At 37.3% G+C, this 20,499-nt stretch overlaps 1 protein-coding gene across 8 annotated transcripts in view; it reads left to right on the top strand.

Moving 5' to 3' along the window:
- The window catches only part of L3MBTL3 (L3MBTL histone methyl-lysine binding protein 3), a 76,546-nt gene extending 56,280 nt beyond the window's left edge, over positions 1-20,266 (top strand). For 7 of the 8 annotated variants that reach the window (XM_085055970.1, XM_085055969.1, XM_085055972.1 and 4 more), the window contains exons 17-22: positions 6,169-6,315; positions 7,703-7,867; positions 11,772-11,863; positions 15,163-15,326; positions 15,827-15,889; positions 18,380-20,266. In XM_085055970.1, coding sequence (XP_084912096.1) covers positions 6,169-6,315; positions 7,703-7,867; positions 11,772-11,863; positions 15,163-15,326; positions 15,827-15,889; positions 18,380-18,523 — 775 coding nt within the window. In that variant the 3' untranslated portion in view covers positions 18,524-20,266. Of the gene's footprint in view, positions 1-6,168; positions 6,316-7,702; positions 7,868-11,771; positions 11,864-15,162; positions 15,327-15,826; positions 15,890-18,177; positions 18,359-18,379 lie in introns of those variants that run through there. The other variant, XM_085055968.1, reaches the window with a different exon arrangement.
- Positions 20,267-20,499: the final 233 nt, after the last annotated feature.

Below are 20,499 nucleotides of genomic sequence, written 5' to 3'. Positions count from 1 at the left end.
CATCATAAATATCATCCAGTTACCTTGTTTTCAAATTAGAACTTCCAGAAGTTGTCATTTTTCCATCACACAGTCATAGAATTCTCAAATGTCATGTCACTTTGTTCTTCCTGCTCTCTCAATTGGTTAGCGGATTGCTCTTTGGTTATTTATCTATACATTTTTAAAAGTATCTTTTTAAATTACTGTGATTGAAGAGTGAGCTCTGCAATCTTTTCATGTTTTTGATGAGACAATTATGTCCTGTTGACTAGAATTATGCTACAAGGTTTTGATGGTGTGTTACCACAATGAACCATGGGTTTCAGCCTAAAGTTGAAACTTAAAATAAGAAGAAAAAAAAAAAAAGGAAGTGAATGTGTCTGAAAAGTTTTTCATTTGTGATCACTCTAAATAAAGATTGACTCTAAAAGTTCTAATGTTTTAGATGGAAGGGATGAGTAAGGGCTATATGTCTGTTTACTCTGTGTAGCCTTTGCTTTTATAGCTACATTTTCCGTGCTATTTAAAGATTGTTATACTTACTCATCCTGAATATTAAGAAAAGAAACAAACTCATGGCATTTCATTGTATTTTATTTTTACTGTAGTCTTAGTAATCGTGTTATATTATTTGCACATTTACTGATAGTTCTAGGGTATAAAAATATAACCAAGGAGATTTTGTTGATCATAAGACAGATATTTGCCATTTCATAGCAAATAAATTATACCAGTAAGTATCTTATTCACTAGCTATTGATTTGCCCTCTGTGCTGATATTCTAGTTCTGTTGTTTTGTATTTCTGAGGAAAATTATGAAATATGTTATTCATCTGGACCCTACAAACTTGAGGGTCCAGGTTGCCCCAAAAATTCTAACCTTGTACCACTTCTTTTCTCCTGAATTAACAAAGAGAATTTGAAATTTGTATAATTTTCCACATCAGGTAGCATTCCCATGGCTCTTTTATCTTGGCAACCCTGAAGTGTATTTAACCATGCTTATCCTTTTTTTTCTGATGAAGTGCAATGCACAAATGCCTGTGCGCAGAAAAGATGATAATTTAAAATGCTAAGTAGTTCTGAAATAATTTTGAGAGCTTGTTCCTTAGGAATCAGATGAAAGCCTTGGTGATTAATTACATAGCAGGGGTAGAGCATTTACTTTTTGGAAAAGCTGATGTTAATAAGGACTTGGTATCTAGCAACAGTTAATCTAGGGTTCCGTGCTGTGCAGTTGAAACAGCCTGATGTACAGACCGTTAGCATTGTGCAGATCACCTACATATTTATGATTGTATACTCTGAAGTTTTATGCAAGCAATAATTCTCAAGTTCAAGTAGTAATGCAAAGAGGTCAGTTGTAAGTTGTTCATTAGAGTTTTGAGTCAGCCCTTTATGAGCGAAGATTTTTGCCAGAAACTTCAAACTTCACAAGTGTTACAGCTAAGTTGAAGTGAACTGAAGTGCTGTGGTAGAGGCTATGTTGTAAGACAACATTTGTATAAACATGGAAACCTCAGCTCAACAGGACATAACATCTCTTTGTTCAGTGTCTGCTGAAGTAATTATCAGCTGATTTTTGATGGCAGTCTCAAGTTTTATTTTATCTTTCTATAATGTCGTTGGCACCAGCCAAATCAGTTCTAAAGTACACTTGATTCAGGTTTAGACTGTTGAAGCAGCTTTCTCCTAAAAATCAAATGCTTTGATGATAAACATGCGCTGTAATTTGTGAAAGAAAATAGTTGTATTGCTTGTTTTGAGACTACTTAAAAGTGTTTTCATAAAGTGTGAAGTAAAGAGATCACTTAAGAAAATCCATCAGCACAAATAGAGGAACACATCCCTCTGATGTTGTCTGAAGTTTTGTGGCTAATCATGTATGACCAGATAATGTGGTCATCAGGACATAGATTGCTTTAGATAGTCTAATCCATCCATTAGTCCAGGTGAATTTTCCTGGAGCTCTAATACAACCTCATCCCTTGGCAGTGCTTGGCAATAACTTGCACCTGAAAAGCTCTGAGTAGCTGGGGTCGGTAACATTTCCAACCAGTACAGCTAAACCAGGAGACCTGTCTGTGGGTTGATACAGGTTTGCAAAATATTCCAAGTGGTCATAAAGACCACTTAGAAGTAGTCTTTAGAAGTACTTCATATGCAAGTTCTTAAACTGAATGGAGTGCTGCCTTACTCTTCTTAGGTATAGCTGAGAGTATTCCTTCTGGATTCTGTGCTTCAGGACATTTGCATACTGCTGCAAGATAGGAGCATCTTCAGATGTCTGGAGAAGACTAAGGTCCATGCCTACCTATCAGCAGCCTAGTTTGTCCTCCTGGCCTTGAACTTTATAGAAAATAGATGTGTATGTAACTCCATTTAGAGATAGGTCTTGAGTGTGATAGAAGAGTGGTTGCAAAATAACCACGGGTGGGATATGCTGCTCAACACTTCTGTTCCATCAGACAGTTCTGGAAAGGGCTGGTTATGTAAAAACCTCTGTTGACTTGAAAATACCAGGCCTGTGATTAGAATGGCACATTGCCTTTTTATCTATTCATCTTTCATGATTCAATAAAACCAGAAACTTGCTTTAATGCTCAGTTTTTACTCAGTGTATGCAGGACTCTAGAAACAGTGTCTCCCTTTCCTCAGAAGACTGTCATGGACACACATACTGCCAGCCAGTCTGCTGCCAATTCAGTAGTGCCCTGCAGACAGCTAATTGTTGTGCAGTGCTGATCCTTCAACATTTAGAGAGGGCTGATTGCTCTCCTGTGCGGGGGAAGGTGTGTGTCAGGTGGTATTAATGTGAGTGTTTGTTTGCTGAGGCAGCTCAGATGGTAATTGAGATCTTCGTGTTGGGCTGGTTTCAAAGCTGTGGAGCAGTGCTGGAGGGTGTGCAGCCCTGTCAGGTGAATAGCAGAGGTTTCACATTGAGTACCTGCTGCTGCTTTTGATCCTGCCTTTCTTCCTGAGCCTCTGGCAGACCTTGGTACCCCCAAGCCAAGGACATCTGATCATTTTGGAAACTGACTTTTGAACTTCTGCTGTTTTCAAAATGGTGTGCTAAAGCAAACTGTAAGCTGGAGCAGAAACCCAGTTTTAAGGTGACAGAAGAGTTAAAAATCCTTATTGAATATTAAATAACCTAAACATCAAGACTTCTGAGCCCTTGAGATGAGTTGTGTTGGAAACTTCATCCTGTATAAATCAAATACTTCTATTATGTAGGAATAACAAGATTAATTTTTTTCATTCTCTGTAGTAGACAAGTTAAACTGAACTGAAGGCTGGAGGCATTGAGATTCAGGAGGATTTACTGATTGATCCAAAGCCATACACAGGTTCATTCATGCTGGGTTTTGTTGTAACAAAACTAAGAGTGGAAACCACGAGGGTTCTTTTTGCCTCGAGTAACAGTAACATCAAAGGACTATCAAGGAGTTTTTTAAAAATGACACAGCAGCTTGAATGATTAATTACAGAGAAAAAGTCATCTGAATCTAGTGTTCCAAATCGGTAATATTATAACTATTGTTGACTAAAACTGTCATTCAAATTCATTTTTCCAGAAAATACTTACAGAAAAGGCAGTATATGAGCAGGCAAGTTACAATAAAAGACTGAATTTTGAGGCTTTTTGTTGGTTTTTTTTGTTTTGTTTTGTTTTTAAAGCCTATTAGTGGTGCTGGTAAACAGAAAACCTGTTGCAGTCTGCCAGTCATATTGTCAGATTTCATTGTGGTGTAAGGCTTGCTTAATAATGCACTGCTGAAGTTAAATACCACATTGGTAGTGTTCAATGTTTTCTTGTGACTGCTCAGAAGCATTGTCTCAAAACACCCCTCTGAGCCTTGGAAGTAGAAAGAAGATTACATGCTTTGCCCTGTAGCAACAGCAGAACTGAGATTAGCCAATATATTCATGAATTTCTGATAACTGTATTTTATCACAGTGGTATGTGTTTGTCACAGCAAGAACTTAAATCACACTAGCATTCGTGCCTTAAAACCTTTTTTCTGAGCAGAAGCCTGTATCTTTCATCTTGTGTTTCATTTGAAAGAGAATAAAAGGCATCTTTGTGATAGATGCAGCAGCATAAGACATCTGGCAGAGGCTAGTCCTAAGACACACAAAACCAATAGGGTGAGAATAAATGTAAGTAGACATATGTAAACAGATTTAAAATAAAATGCCCTGTTCTGTTAAAGTAGAAATTAAAGGTGAATGCTCCAAGTTAATTATTATTTGTGTGTTTTGTTCCATGTCTCTAAAAAATGTTATTAACAAAAGCATACCATACTTCAAGTGTAGTGTTTTATAGCCAGTGGGCAGCTGGACTCTACCTTATTTGGATGTGTAAACAAAAGATGAAGAAGGCAAAGATGACTGTTCTATGCTTCATTGGATCACCTGGGGATATGGCTGCATGTCCCTTTAAAGCACTCTACAGACTGTTATAGATCAACATCTGCTTGGAGTGGCCTTAAACAGGGATCTCATCTTGGTTAGAAAAGCAGAAAATATTCTATTTTTTTTTCCTCCATAATTCAAGTTCAGCATAGCTACTCAAGGATTTAAAAATGATAATTAAAAAAAAAAGTTGATACCATCTTGTTTTCGAATGAGCCAGCTGAAGAAATCAGACATGCGGTCAATCTCCTGTCTTGATAACCCCAGCAAGGTCTGGCTGACTTGGCCGTAAGGAATTTTCTCCTTTTATGCAAGTGCTGAGAGAAATGTAATTCCCACCAACTTTTTGTTCATGTTGGCAACATCAAAATTAGATCACCAATATTGGTCCAACCCCATTCTAGGAGCTGTTATATACTCATACTGAACCCAGAGCGTCATTGGTAAAGGAAAAGGAGAGTGTACAGCATATTTTGAATAAAAGGCCTTTTTCTTTTTTAATGCTGTGCTTTTAGAAAGAAAATGATTGAGAAAGCTGTTGTTTTTCTATTTATTTTTGTTGTCTGGAGGTGGCAGGGCATATGGCTGTCAAGGTAGCCTTGTTTATATTAGAGAGCTCTCTTTGGAAATCATGCATGTCACTATCAATGAAACAAGTAAAACATTGCTGCGATTTATGGAAAGATGGGTAGTTGTATTCTTGAAAAGAAAATAAGCAAAATTCCAGAACACAGGCTTTTTACCTTTTAACATTATAGAAGTCCTTGTAACAATACAGGTGACTAGGAAAGCATAATTTCAGAATATAGTTAGTGTCATATCTCATAAGACTTCAATAGAGCATCATATTTAGTACAGTGTCTCCTGTATCTCACATAGAGTTTTGAAAACTTGAGAGTGATGTTATTCACTGTTGTGACATATATATACTATTCAGAGTTTAGGGTATTACCTTTGATGTGTTGAGTATGCAGTCTGGCTGACTAATCACTTGAACACTGCAGAGCATTCTTCTAAAGAAAAAAATCCTGGTTCAGCCCCATGTGTTTTGGTTTGTGTTGCTGTTTTTCCCTTTCCTGCTTCTTCTGCAAACACGGGTTTTCTTACTTTTGTACAACTTTCACATTTGTTAGAGTAGTATTTACAAGTCATATCAATGCTCAGTGTCAAATTCTTTCCCTAGCAGGAGTAGGGGGAAATAAGGAGTGTTGAGCATTAAGAAAGACTGTGAAAATACCACAGTCTCTCAAGGGAATATCACGAAATGGCATTTGCAGCGATGGGGCACTCACTGCAGTGAGGGGATGTGCACCATTCCTCATGTTGTGCCCTTGCAATGCAGCTTCTGTATAGACATTACATAATAGACACACCCTCCTTCACATGAATAGGTAGCCATGGTAATAGAACTCTATTTGGAGTGACATGGGTAAAGTCAAAGGCATCCTGTGTTGTATGCATAAATGCCATTAGAACTATGAGATAGCAGGCTAGACATTCATCAAGCAACTTTCCACAATGAAGGTTGTAATAAAAATTAATGCAATTTGTGTTATACAAGTTGCTATCAAAAGGAAATGCAAAGTTGAATTTTTTTAATCAATGGATTTATTAACATTTTGAAGTATGACTACTTACAGCATTTTTTTTAATCTTTTTATGAAGTTATTGCATCTACTTCTAGAGAACTCCAATGTCATTTTGTTTGAAAAAAATGAAATCAGTGGTCTGAGAATAAAGAGTCATTTTTTCTTCTTCAACTTCTAGTGCAGTCAGCTGCCCATATTCAGAGATGAACTTGAACAAAGAAAGCCTCCTACCTGACCGGTTGAGTGGGGAGATGCCTGCAGCCAGTCCTATCCCCAGAAACAGAAAAGTGGAAGCAAGTGAAAGATCCACCTCTCCTGTAATCAAGTAATTATGATTGAGGCGATGTCTGTGACTAACAGCAGTACTTTATTTCTGCGTTCTGCAATGCAAATTGTAATTGTGCAATGGCTGAATGATTTCAGAAGGGCCTGCGTATTTATCTACTTTTTCATTTACAGGGAAGAAAAATGGTTTTTTGAGTGCTTATCAAAAAGATCATGGAGCTGTCAAAGACTGATACTAATTTACCGTCTGTGGTTTAACAAGAGTTTGATTTAATCTTCAGTGTATCTAGACTACTAAATGGTTAATTGGAGTTTAAAATTGAATGTTGACCAGTTGTTTTCACTTTAGAAAATTATTTGTGTTTCTTTTGTTTGCTGTAGTGGCCTTATTGATGTGACTGTAAACTAATGTTGCTCTTTAAAGAAGAGCCATTATTCTGTCATTACAGTGGGAGTGGGGAATCAATTTACTGGGACTGAGTTTTGCAAGAACAATGCTGAAGTTTGTGGCTGAAGCGTTTGAACAGCAGCACTGGGAAAAAACAAAGGAGTGTGATACCAAGATGATTATTTTCAGATGATTATTTTATCTCAGAAATTTGCAGATACTGATTCCTGTGTGTATTTTGGGCTATGGGGAAAAATAGAGAGTTTAGGAAGCAAAGGAGAAGAAGAGAGGCTTTCCATTCTTTTCAAGGACTATGTTAATGTAAATGTGAAAATGTGAATGTTTGCAGTGAGATGTCCAGTTCCCACTGTAACGATCACATATTTTCTATAGATGATATTTTAAATTGCCTTCTCAGAGGCAGTTTCAGCTTCATGCTTTAAAAACCAAAATAGTCCACTGACAAAGAGTTCTGCCTGATTTGATTGTTCTTATAAATGTAGGGTTTTAGAAATCTGACGTGACTTAATTACTCCCTGGCAGGTAGCCTGAGTACCATTACAGTGAATCCAGCAGCAGTTTGAGCAGTGTCCTCAGTGGCAGGGACTGTGTCAAGTGCTACTTTTTTCATTGTCCCAATTAAGAGGCTGCATATAACATTTTAAAGGCTGCACAGTGATATATCATGGGAGAGAAGGGTTAGGAGGAAAATAAGACCTCAAAGTGTTCTCATGTTACAAATACTAGAAGTGGGTAGCTTATTATCAAAAATAATATTAGACAAATTCTGTTCCTGTTGAATTGCCTAATCATTTTACCATTGATTTAAGGGAGAAAAGAGTTCTGTATTAGGATATCTGAAAATCCCAGATATACAGTTTTGTTAGTGGCAAGTAAAAAACTTCTCTGTGTTTCTTAAACAAAAAAACACCTTGTATGTCTTAAGCTGCACTAAGGACTTTTTGTCCATAGAGAAAATAAATTAAAGAGCAGCTTAGCTGCTTCCACTTTTAAACATTTTGTTAATTTGTTTAAACAGTGACAGAAAATGCCCCAGCCCTGGTCACGTGGGTATGAAATCTTCACCTCCCAATCGACCATCTGGGAAAACTGTACCAGAAACAACCAAGCTGGAAGATGTAGAAAGTAAATCTCCGTGCAAGAAGCCCCCATTATGCAACGTGAAAGAAAAGAAGGCACCTGGGTAACTCTCAGTTCCTTTCAGAGTATTGGTTGGTTGGAGTCAGTCAGTTTAAAATGCAACCTACCAGGCAATGCAGCCCAGTGATTTGTCTGTGGAATTCTAAGAAGCAGTGGGGAAGGAGATGGAAGATCTTCAGCTCTCTTCATCTTAGAAATAGAGGGGATAGGAATATCCCAATGTATACAAGAAATAAAAAATGCATGTCAGAGGGAAAATACAATACAGATCAATTACTGCAAATTGACATCCTTCTTCCTAGGTTTGTGTACAAATATGTTATTGTATATGTACAAATATGAACAAACATGGAAAAACTAAAAGTAAGTCCTTTCAGCATCTAGCATGCATTTTTGACAGAAAATGACATGACATGCCTTTTTCATACCATAAATTTTATTCTCCAGTGCAAGTTTGGAAACCATCTTTGAAGCTAAAAATACACAATCAGTGTTTTCATGGGGATATGTGGAGCAATAGGATTCCCTACATTTTTAATTAGTCACAGTATCGCTACCTTATTTTATTGACCATTTTCAAACAGAAAAAGATGCCACTCTGGAATAAGAGGTGTCATTTGTTATATATTTACATGAGCTACATTATTTTGTGTTCATAATACGTGAACTGTTTTAGCAATGATAGTGTCTTGAGAGACAGTCTAGAGAGTTGGTATTGTATGGTGAATACCCTACAGTGAAGCTGATTATTGAAATGTAACTGTTTTCTTAAGAATTTGACTTTGCTGATCCTTATGGGTCCCTTCAAACTCAAGATATTCTATGAATTGAAGCCTCTGAAAACACTGCAAGATTTTTAAAAATTTTTTTTTAACTTTTTTTCAAATTAGACTAACCAGATCTGGTAGTGTTTTATGATTTTCTTCCTTTTTCCACTAAAAATTTTAACTATTATTATTTGTTTCCTTTATTGCAAAAAACATCTGTTAAATTAAAAAAAATAGTGTGTAGCTTTTTGCATCTTTTTAGATTTGGCCAGCTTTTTTATTTAAAATGTTCTTTCATGTTATTTCAATCAGGTTGTAATGTTCAAGTTATTTCAGAAAATATCTACTCCGAGCATCAAGCAGTGTTAATATAATTTCTATACTACTAATAAACAGCATTCACTAGTCATACTCTAGTGAATTTAAACAGAAAAGAAAAAGATGCCTTCAAGTATAATTTTGAAATAAATTAAAAAGTAGTTGTTATTAATCATTTTAACCATACTTATAATAAATTCACATTTTTTAAAAATATATTTTGGCTTTACAGACTATCTTTTAAGATTAATTGAAGAAAAAAATTTTTGTCTTTTATTTTTTTCAAGGGTGTTACCTTTGGAAGACTTGACATAACCAAATACATCTGCTATCTGTTCACTGTGTTGAGTCATTTTCATTAAGAGAATAAGTCTTGTGCCAACTTCGAACTACCTAGAGACTTTGCAGTTTGCATTTCAACTATTTCAATATACTGATGACTGTCTGCATTTTATCATCTAGCTTTCCTCATTCGTTATGTATACAGCAAAGTCATAGAGGACTTTCAGCTGAATAATATTCCTTTGAAAAAGGCATGAAAAATGATGTTCACAACATTAGGTATATATGAACTGCTGGGCTTATAAAATATTGAGCATTTGGTTATTGCAATACCCAGTGGATCTTTTTAGATGTGTATTCAAAGTACACATGCATAATTGAAGACATAGATACACACACTTGTATTCTCTTTAGTTGCTGAGCTCATGGTGTGGATTTAATTATGTTTGACTTCAGTTCAATTGTGTATACCTTCACATTCCAGGTAATCTTTTGTTTCATAGAAGTCCTTCATTGAGGAACTGATGACAAACGAACCCAAACATGTTTTATTTTATTGTGTTAAATCTAAGTGGTACTCAGCTAATATCCAGTTTCACTTACTCATTTTCTTTTCTTCTTTTTTTTCTTTTCTTAAAGCTCTTGATGCATCAAACTATACTAGAAAATTTTGGTTTGCAAAAATATAATTATGTACATAAATACTGCAGTGTGTCCCTCTGGAATGTTCCTGAGATTAAAAGTCAAGATGAAAATTACATGCCTATAGCATATTCATTTTTATTTTGAAAGTATTTACAGAGTTGCGAAAGAATTTTACTGTAATAAGAATTCTGCTCTGGAAATCTTTACAATGAAGGAAGGTGAACACTCAGGCTTGGGAATCAAATGATACTGGCTCTTAAAAGACAAATCAAATATTCTTCCATCCTCTTCCCCATAGCCTTCAATTCATGATGCTGTCATATTTAACTAATGACATAAAATTTCTGGATGTGTGTTGCTATGAAAACTGCCCTCGAGAAAATAGAGAGGTACTTGTTTCCTCACAGGTTTTGGTGATCTCTCTTCCTTATATTGAATTACAGCTATAATTTCCTTTGCCTTTGGAATTAATTGCACTAGTTTGTAGCATGTTGCTTTAGAAGTTTTCTGTGTTTGTGGAGTTACAAAAATAATTTTAAAGTAAATACATCTTTCTGAGGAAGATATTTTGTGGTACAAGAAGTTGTGCCTGCTGTACGCATTCCACTGCTATTGCTTGTCATACCATTATGTTTTGTGTCCTGTTGTACTACAAAAGCTGGATTTTCTGATGTGAGGTGATCATTTTGCACCATTAGCAGTGTGATGGTTATATTTCTGTGGAAGTCAGTGAACTCGAAGCTCCTACTTGATTTTTTCACAAATGTTTTCTTGTATATAATATAGAAATGGTATTTAGCAGTATAAATGTAAACAGTGGAATTAAACAGGTCTGTTTCTTCTGTGGATTTGTGTTTTGAGGTTAGCTAATCTTGATGTCTAACAAGATGTTAGGTGTAGATTGGCTTTTTATCTGTAACATTTGTTAGGGGGTTCTTGTTGTCTGCTTCTCTGGTAGGTAATAAAGCATCAGTTCATATAGTAGTGGGATTTCTTGTAGTCTTGACTCTTAAGAATCATTCTGTCTGGTGCCTGTTTTTAGAAAATGCTCCTCATTATATACTTGGTATCGCTAAGTGCTCTGTGTCTGTGATGGGTTAGTAAGAATTGGCTGAAGTGTTCTGGAATTCTTAAAAGCAGAACTAAATGGACACATAATGTCAGCAAATTCATGTCGTTCCGCATCTGTAAGAAACCAGGCTGGAAATACCTTCTGAAGGCATAGTTTGAAAAGGAACTGGGGACTGACTTTAAGATGGAAATGCTTACACCCACACCCATGTTGAGAAATTATCTTATTTCCCCATCTCTTGCCCTATTTTTCTCAATATGGGGCAGACATTCCCTTTTTTGCAAATGTTTGGGCTGGCAAAGCTGAGGGAGCAGCTGGATAAGAAGTAATGCAAAAGCAGATCCAAAAGAATAGAGGTATTTTTGGTGGGATCATTAACAACTGCACAACAGGGTGTCAGTAACTATACTGATAAAGAGTTGATGTTGGGTAGAGATGAAGGTTGGGCAGAGAAAAAGGAGTAGGTGTTATTTCAGACAGCTCCTGAAAATGGCCTGCATAACCAGTAAGGCTTTATAGGATATGGAGCTATATATGTGGGTTTCACTCTCCATCTTCTGCTGTGGACACATCCACGGCCTTCATTCATATATCTTTCGGTTTCAGTTGTGAAGTCAAGTGTGTTGGTATGGTTTGTTACCTTAGTTTGCACTATTCTTGAGCCTTCTTTGCAAAGTTTGTGTCAGTAATCATGCCATCTATGTAAATTAGAAATTAGATATTCTCTGTTTCTTTTTTTAATGATGATTCAACATCCTTTGTGTGGGAATCCTGGTGTTAATAGCATTGCTAGCAAGAGATGTCATCATGCTTAGTGATTTTTATGATATATTAATAAAAATTGAACTTCTTACTTTCCTCAGTGGAATACTACAAACAAAGGACGCCATAAAGAGCAAAGAGTGTGAAGATGAGGAGACAGAAAATAAGCTGCTCATTTCAAATGAAATTAAAGGTAAATGGACAATACTTCATTTGTTTCAAATTAAAATCTGCAGAGGTGAAGAAGGGTGATGTTTCTTGAAATTCTCATGAAACTGCATTACAACTTCTTGTCCACATTCACTATTTGTGTCCAAAACTTTCCTGACAGCAGCATTTTTAGTACTGTGTTTCTTTATCGTGTAATCATCGCTGACTTTAAAAATAGGTTATTAAACCAGTCTAAGTTGTAAAGGTAAAACATTCACTTATTGCCTCGAAAGTGTATTGAAAGTTAAAGCATTACACACGTAATGCAAAGTTAAGGTGACTTACCCAGCCCAGCCTGAGTCTTGTTGAGGGTGATGGCCAGGCTGTGGCTCCTCGTTGGTGAGACAAGAAAGATCTCATGTTGTCTCCAAAGGTTTCTTCCAACACAGGCTTTTCTTCTGTTCAGTGATTCTGTGTGGTTGTAAGTACTGCTGTATCAAAATTCTTGGCTGCTCACAGATCCAGTTGGACAGATTGAAGAAGCCATTAATTATTAATTTTTATCCTCATTGTTTGCACAAATCCAGAACATCACAGTTTTATATTAGATAATTATTTTACATGTGTGAAACTTAGTATGTCAGGCTCATAATTAGACTGAGTCAGTGCATTGTTTCAGTGCAGCTTTTGCTGCAATAATTTTATTAATTCATGCAAGGTCAATGCAAAGTTAAGTGTCTTCATCTCCTAATCTTAATTCCTTGAATTTTTAGATTATTTTCTTCATCAGTTTGTTGTGCAACAGCACAAACTTTGTAAGGCTTTCATCAAAATTTACAGGACTTGAGTAATTGTGTTTCTTTAAGAGCTACATACCTTACCTTTATAAATGAGCTCATCACTGTAAAACGCAGGAAATTCTTTGAGACTAGTAGAGTTTGCATATAGGTTAAATTAAGGTAGTGGTTTATTTTTAATTATTAACCTCTGATGCATTTCTTTTATCTTAAGACGTCATTTGTCTGCCAGCACTTTTCAGATAGATCTGAGGCACACTGATGAGTGTGTAAAATTTGAGAGATTCCATCTGTTGTAAGTGCTGTGACAAAGCTGTATTAGTGTTTTGAAACATGCTGTAGTTCAGAATTCTAGAGAAAATGAAGCATTAAAAGAAGCAAGTCTCTAAAGCAAATAGAAGAGAGGTTTTGTTCATTTTAAGTATTTTGTTTCAGCAGGAAGGCAACTGGCAGTTTTGGTGATGACCTTTGCATTATAGGACACAAACCAAAAATTCAAATATTTGGGAGAATTTTAAATTGTCTGGAATTCTTCTTTTAATTCTCAGAAAACTGTGAAGCATTTTGAGTTTGACAGAATTGACTATTTGGATAAAGTTACCCACACTAAACCTAAATTTCCTTTTGTCAGTGTTGTGGTTATATCTCCGGCAGGGCTAGGGACTTTTATTTTTAATCTCCTTCATCTGGTTGGGTAAATTGGCACTTTACATGCTTCATTTGTGCTCTTTGCCTTACCTGTGAGGCAGATACTACACAGACTGAGAATGGTGCTCCCTATGCCTATACCTACATGCTGTTGTGTGTACAAATGTTTAAAAGTGTGAATAAGGGGTGTGATTTGTGTGGTATTTTCTTCACAGAGTACTAGACTCTGCTATTTGTGTGGCACTGTCAAAATATTACATGTTTTGTGAATGAAAGGAAAAAAAAAAGCTGAATACTTATATATTCAACTCTTAAGAGACTTTTTCTAGAAGGAAAAGATCAGAGGATGAGGATGGGGAGGGGATTCGATGGAATACTTAGAAAGATACTGTTCAGTAAAATACACTTTACATTCAGCATAATTGCTGCCTGACAAGACACATTCCTTTCTCACTGAGATTTTTATTAGTATTGGAGGCTCTAAAGAGCATTTGCAAAACAACAGGGAAGTAAACAGACATTTAGAGAACTCTCTTTGAAGAGTGAGAGTGTACTGGTAGTAAAATATTAAGGAATCTATTTTTAAAAGATTAGCGAGTAGGCTGACACTGCTGGCTAAATGGCTTAACAGTCAACTTCTGAATAATAGGCATTAATATAAAATAAGGATAAGCCTTGAAGTAACAAAAAATTAGTCTAGAAGAGCAGAACAATGCAAGCAAATGTAATAACATCCTATGTTAGCCATGTTATAGATCAGCCCCACTGTGCTGGCAAAAATCTATAATGGGAATTTGTGCCATAGTTGTTGGGCACAAATGTGTGAAAACTAGAACAGTAAGGATTGAGAGAATTTGTGCTTAACAGCACCTTCTCAAAAATGGAAGTAGAATGGAACTGCAACAGAAATGAGCAATCCAAACAAAAATAGCATAGGGATTTGTGAGTAACTGCATGAACCATGTTATTAAGGAATATTAGGCATTAACAGCATACTTCATTGGCTGTTCCTTCAGAAGCGAATTTCAGAGGTTTTCCACAATTTTAATTGGCAATTGGGAAACACTCAGGCCTGAGTTCATGTAACAGGCATGTTGCTTTTGCACTTCCAATGGATCTAAAATAACAGGGATGTCATACGCAGTTTGCCATCACTCAAGGCTTGCCTCTTCACTCCTTCCTGCTGCACACATCTACAGCTGCTGCTACTCTCCAGACAACAGCAGCATGTGACTGAAGACACCCTCCCAGCAGTACATTACCTTTGAGGGCAGTGGGATGGGAGATCATTCCTTCCATTATGGATGAATGAGATAAAAAGCAGCACAGAGAAGTTAAATGTTATTTTCCAAATAAAACCGTAAGTTAAAGTGGAAGCAAAGAATTTGCAGACATTTGCGTTTTTTCCTCAGAGGAACTGAAAAACATTTTGTTGTGGATGAGCCATAAATGTTGTGTGGGCTGGAACTGTATAACTGATTCACTTGGAATTTTGTAGCAGTGCATTGCTGCTTTTGATTTTCTAACAGCTCAACCCCAAAATTAAGTTAATTCTTGTATTGCTGTACAGCTATTAAATGTGGGTGTGATTTATTGTACCAAAATATTTTAAATTATTTGACCTATGGTGTGTTATGCTAAAAGCTCCCATGGCATAGAATTGTGTTGCATTGAAAGAGAATTTTTCCATGTAAGAGTAGTTATGTTTGTAGAGAGCCAATATAATGATAGTCATACTAGTGGAAGAACAGTCATGGTACTCTGATTCTGTTGTAAGCAAAACTGCTTGTGTGGGGAGGCCCATCTGTATGAATAGAAATGAATGTGCTTTTACTGTGACTGATCTCATCACTGACTGAGGGATTTAATTCTTGTTTCTTGCTTCCTGTTGCTGAAGATGTTGAAGAACCCAACACGCAGAGGCTTCTCTCTCAACCAGTTATTGTGTCTTCCAAGTTGCAAATCCCTGGCCTACCCTTGCGCTGGGAACAGCAGAGCAAGCTCCTGCCAAGTGTAGCTGGAATCCCAGCCAGTAAAGTTTCAAAGTGGAGTACAGATGAGGTAGGTTCCCTCTTTACCTCCTGTTTTACTACCACTGTCCTTGAAGGTTTATTCAGAGCTTTAGATTATCCCCGCAGATTAAGAAAAATACATGAGTACTCAGAGGATTAGACTCAGCCAGACCTAATGTAACTGATCCCCAAAATGCCCATTCTGCTGCCATCCAGCCCTGGAAGCAGAAAGATTGATTCATATGTGTATTGATACAGATAAATAAATGTGTGTTTATGAATATAAACATTCACTATGTAACACTGCTTGGACAGACAGAGTCTTGTCGTCGCTTTACTTTCAGAAGTACCTCTGACTATTCTCTGCACCTGAGGCAGTTGGATCTCATTTAATCAGAGAAAAAAAGAAGCTTGACTCTATGCACTTAAAGAAGGTGGAACACCTAATATGAGACTGTAAAAACAATAGATAAAAGACTGTCAGCCTTAAAGACTATTTTGAGAAAACATGACTCTTACTAAGTCTCTTGTTTTATACTTTGGTGACAGGTCTCTGAATTTATACGAAGTTTACCAGGATGTGAAGAACATGGCAAGGTGTTTAAAGATGAGGTGGGTGAATTTTATTTCAAAAAGACAGAGACAACAGAGCTTGGTAGAAATACATATAAATTAGTAGGATGAAGTGTGTGGAATCATAGAATTGTCAGAGTTGGAAGTGATCTTTAAGATATTAGGTCTAACCCTCCAACCCGGCACTATTGCTATAACCCCTAAACTATATCAACCAACACCAGATCCAGATGCCTCCGAAACATTTCCAGGGATGGTGACTCCATCACCACCCTGGGCAACCTATTTCAATGCCACAAAGTCAGATGCAAATGTATGGAAAATTAGGTTGGTTCTGAGGTTGTAAAAGTAAAGAGGAAGCTAGCCAAGTGTCAGCCAGGTGCTTTCCCAACTTTTCTCCTGCCAGCTGAAATTACTTATGAACCTCATGATTTACCACTGTACTCTTGATCTGGTTGGAGGAAATTTATAAGCATGTATTTTATTTTAGTTCTGCAGGATGTAAATAAGTAAAATAAAGCAAAACGGTGGTTCGAGGTAACCACTTCTTAAAACTCTTTGCATCTTGTCTGAGCACACTTAGCTATTGATGCTCTTCCCCCTCATATAGCAAGTTATGAACATGATTTGAGTGAGCAGGAAGTGAGAAGATCTGAAGGTTCTGATAAGGTACAAAAGGGCATGTCCTCACCTTTTTAGCGTGCCAGGTGTGCATTTCTGTCATCTGAGAAGATTAATGTTCCAAAGCTGCCATTAGGAATGGATAGAGTTTTTAGGTGAATTAGGCCAATATAAACTGGTTTGGGTTTTTCTTTTCTGCTCAGAGGTTTGTTATTCCTGTTAATGCTTCGCTTCAAGAAGGCTGTTTGATTATAGATGTCAGAGTGAATACTTCAGGTGCTTATCCGAGCCAGACGACCTAAATGGGCAGAGTCAGCCAGCCTTTCAAGTGAAAAATAATCGTGGTACTTAGACTTGAGAAGGCACCTCCTGAGGAAAATGCATACAGATGGCCCTGCTAATCTCCTGCAACAGAAGTTTTCAGGCTGTGCTGTAGATTGTAATGACTATTGCAGCTGCATATCAAAGGGCCGACAGGCTGCATCTCTGGGCATTTTACACTTGCTCAGATGTCTGGCATTTTACTATTCAAGCCTAGATGGTCGCCTATGTCACTTAGGGTATATCATTAATGACTTAAAGAACAGAAGTTGGCATATTGCTAATCAAGTCAGCAAATGGCAAATGCCACGGAGATGGATGAATCCTTAACACTTTCATTCTCAGAGGTGTGAGAAAATACTTTCTCTCTCTAGGATTCAGCATCTCAGGCTTTGTCTGTGACTAGTGAATTAAACCTCCCCCACTGAGGTCAATGAGGTCATTGAGGCATGGGCTGGCTGACGTCAGGAGGTCTTTCAGTAGGCAGAAGATGCTGGTTCAAACTTCTGCTGTGGAAATGAACCTTCATCCTGCTTCTGTTAAGACGCTTCAGCTTTTTAGTTGGGCACCCCCAAGTTCACACACTTCAAGTTCGGAGCCCACTAAGTCTGGCTTTGTGCACGAAATGAGTAGAAGGTATTTGTGGGTGACCACATGATGCTGTTGTGACTGCAGTGTTCCTTGAGTGCTGGGGTGTCTTGTGCAGCATGTCTGATTCAGAAAACTTGTTTTCCAGTCCTACAGAAATTTAGACTCTTTTTATCTCAGATTTGTGTCTTTAAGGCTAAGTGCTCCCAATTTAACCACAGTTGCATATTATGCATAGCTATCCACTGAAAGTTACCTATAGATATGTAAGTGACCCGAAGTTTACATAGGAAATGTTGGCACCATTGAAGCCCCTGGAAGTCAGGACCCTGGGGCTCTTCGTGTTCAGATTTAGCATTCCTGCTGAGAGGCTGATTTGCTTACAGGAGACTGTTCATTTATAATGTTCAGTAAAACAGCAACACTACAGAAAGTAGTGGCAGAAAGAATATTCTGTGTTTTTAAAAGCTCTGTTGTGTTTGTGTCAAAAAGGCAGTTTTATTAGCCTGGCCCCTGTTTTCATCTGGGATCAAATTCATTTAAATTTGCTATTTAGTGAGCAGAAAGTGGTGGCCTGAAGGGGATTCCAACTCTGTAGCTGGGAGCGAAATCCAGAAGCTTTCCCTATGGATGCTTGCATAAAAGGAATAGCTAAAATGTTTAAAAGCATTCCTGTGCTTCAGTATAGTTGAATTATACTTAATTTACCTACTTTACTTTTCAATAGGTTTTATACTGTCAGAATGAAAATAAGAACTGTTTAGCTAAAAATAAACCAGATGGTTGTTTTCAAGCAGGAAGAAGATCATCCTGTTCTCTTGGGCTAGCTGATCTGTCTAAAGGTTGAAATCAAAGCTCTTCTGAAAGCATTTGAAAGTGCTTCTATTCAGCCAGTCCTTAACTTTGTCTGAAATTGCTGGGACTTTTCATGTTTTCTGAAACGTTTATACTGCTGCACTGTCAGACCTATTAATAGCTTTGTGTGTTTTTCTTTTAAAGCAAATTGATGGAGAAGCATTTCTGCTAATGACCCAATCAGACATAGTCAAAATAATGAGCATTAAACTGGGACCAGCCCTAAAAATCTTTAATTCCATTCTGATGTTCAAAGCTGCAGAGAAAAACTCACACAATGAACTTTGAAGATAATGGAAAATGTGCACGAACCAGCTTTCTCCACTGGAGCTCATGTTTTATTCAAAGCACAAAGACTCACTAGAAATGTTGAGTAAGGACTCTCAGAAAGGAAGAAACATAAGTTCAGCACTGGTGGACTATTTATATTCTCCTAGAGCCAGTACACATCTGAATCCTTCTGGGAAGTGTTCAAGCTTTTGAGAAGGTACCGTGTAACAACCGAGTCAGCTGGTCTTATTTACCAAACTAATGGCGCTAATTCTCCATGGATGGTTAGGATCCCTAACTCTCTCTGGACATCAAGAAAACCTTCATTAATTATTTATGCTGTATTATATAAGGGAACGTTAATATTTTCTAAGGATCCTTGAACTGTACTTCATGTACCCATTTTACTTTTCAGAAGCTTTTACTTCATTCTATCAAAATAAAAACTGATTAGCCAAAAATTAGGCTACAGGTAGCCGGATGAGACTGTTATGGCTAATGTGTATTTGTGCCATAGTTTAAAAATGAAACACTTAATGTTACATATGTGACACTTTATGCTACAGCATATTACTTTACAGATAATAAAACTGTCTGTTTGCTTGTAACAAAACAAACCTTGTTGGGGTTGAAATTATGCTTTTTTGATAACTGAATGTTTTTACTTTTGCACGATTACAAAAATGTTACGTGAGTTTTGCCACCAGCATCTTTAATGTATTTTATCAAAAGACCAGTACAGAGAAGGCTGCAACTGAAAAATAAAGTTTGACTTCATAGAAGACTTTTTGTTTATGCTGCACAATACAGTCCCAGCCATTTACATGGGAGCCTGCTACAGTCCTTCAGAACATGGAAGAAAATAGGAGTATTTTGAGGCAAGGAGATTAGCAAAAAAGAAATTACATTCGTGTCTGCATTTCCCAGTCTTCAGCATAGTTACCACAACAATGGAGAAAAACTGTGCTCAAGCTAGGTCTGCTGCCCTGGCTTCATATTCAACAGAGGTTTGTTTTGCCAGTGGTGGGAGAATTATTTCACCCACCACTTTCTAGCTGAAGACTCTCATTTGTAAATGAATAACATAGGGGGAAAGGCAAAGCACGAGGAAAAGGATACTTAAATGCTTTAAGGTGCACCAGCACATCCTAGGTGTAAAATACATGCATTTCACTGGGTCATTAGCAGGCTGCAGAGTCACCAGCAGGTACTGAGGTGAGACAACCTCCTTTCTTGGAGGATTATTGTAACGATTTGTCAGGGAAAGTCGTTGCACTTGGTATATATACAAGTAAGATGTAAACCAGATGCACTTTATATGGGAGAAAGCCTAGCTACCTCGACACTGAGGACTGCTCCAGAGTGTTACTTTTGCAAGAAGAGAGAGAAGAGTTGGATCAGGCTTTTTGGCAGCCCTCTGTTTAGTGCTGCATTGGCCAGTTTCTCAGCTTTAGAGCTGAGAACAAACAGAATATTTCCGTTGCACAGAGCTGGGAGAATGTTACATCTTCCCACGGATTTTGCTAGGCTTTTCTTTGGCTGGAGTTCTTAAGTTTTCACTCTGTGTCCCTTCCAGATCGTGTAGGTGACTGGTACCTGCCATAATATGAGGTGAAACAGGGTCAGTATGAAGTAAGTTGCATTGCTCTGTTAATTTCCTTCCATAGCATTGCATAAATAATATTTTTACATTTTGTTCAATATTTGTACATTCAAATTGCACTCTTATTGTACTACAATACAAATAAAACCTGAACTGGAGCCTCTGTTACCTTTGTGTGTGCCCAGGATTCTCGGATGAACCCAGCTGCTCCTGATGGGTGTGGTGTGGAGTAATTCCTCACTTCTGCTGAGCGTGGCCAGGAGTTTTAAAATACCAATTTGGCTACCGCTGCGTGCCCTCTCCCGTAACACTTACTCCTAAGGCTCACATCCCCCTGGCTGTTACAATCAGAATCCCATTTATAGCTCTGGGCTTTGTCACTGGCAGCAAC

The sequence above is a fragment of the Lichenostomus cassidix genome, chromosome 3 (assembly GCF_008360975.1).
Source record: "Lichenostomus cassidix isolate B80296 chromosome 3, HeHo_3.0, whole genome shotgun sequence".
Lineage (NCBI taxonomy): Eukaryota > Metazoa > Chordata > Aves > Passeriformes > Meliphagidae > Lichenostomus > Lichenostomus cassidix.
Note: the sequence above shows the minus strand (reverse complement) of the source record. Positions and strands in the feature narration are given on the sequence as shown.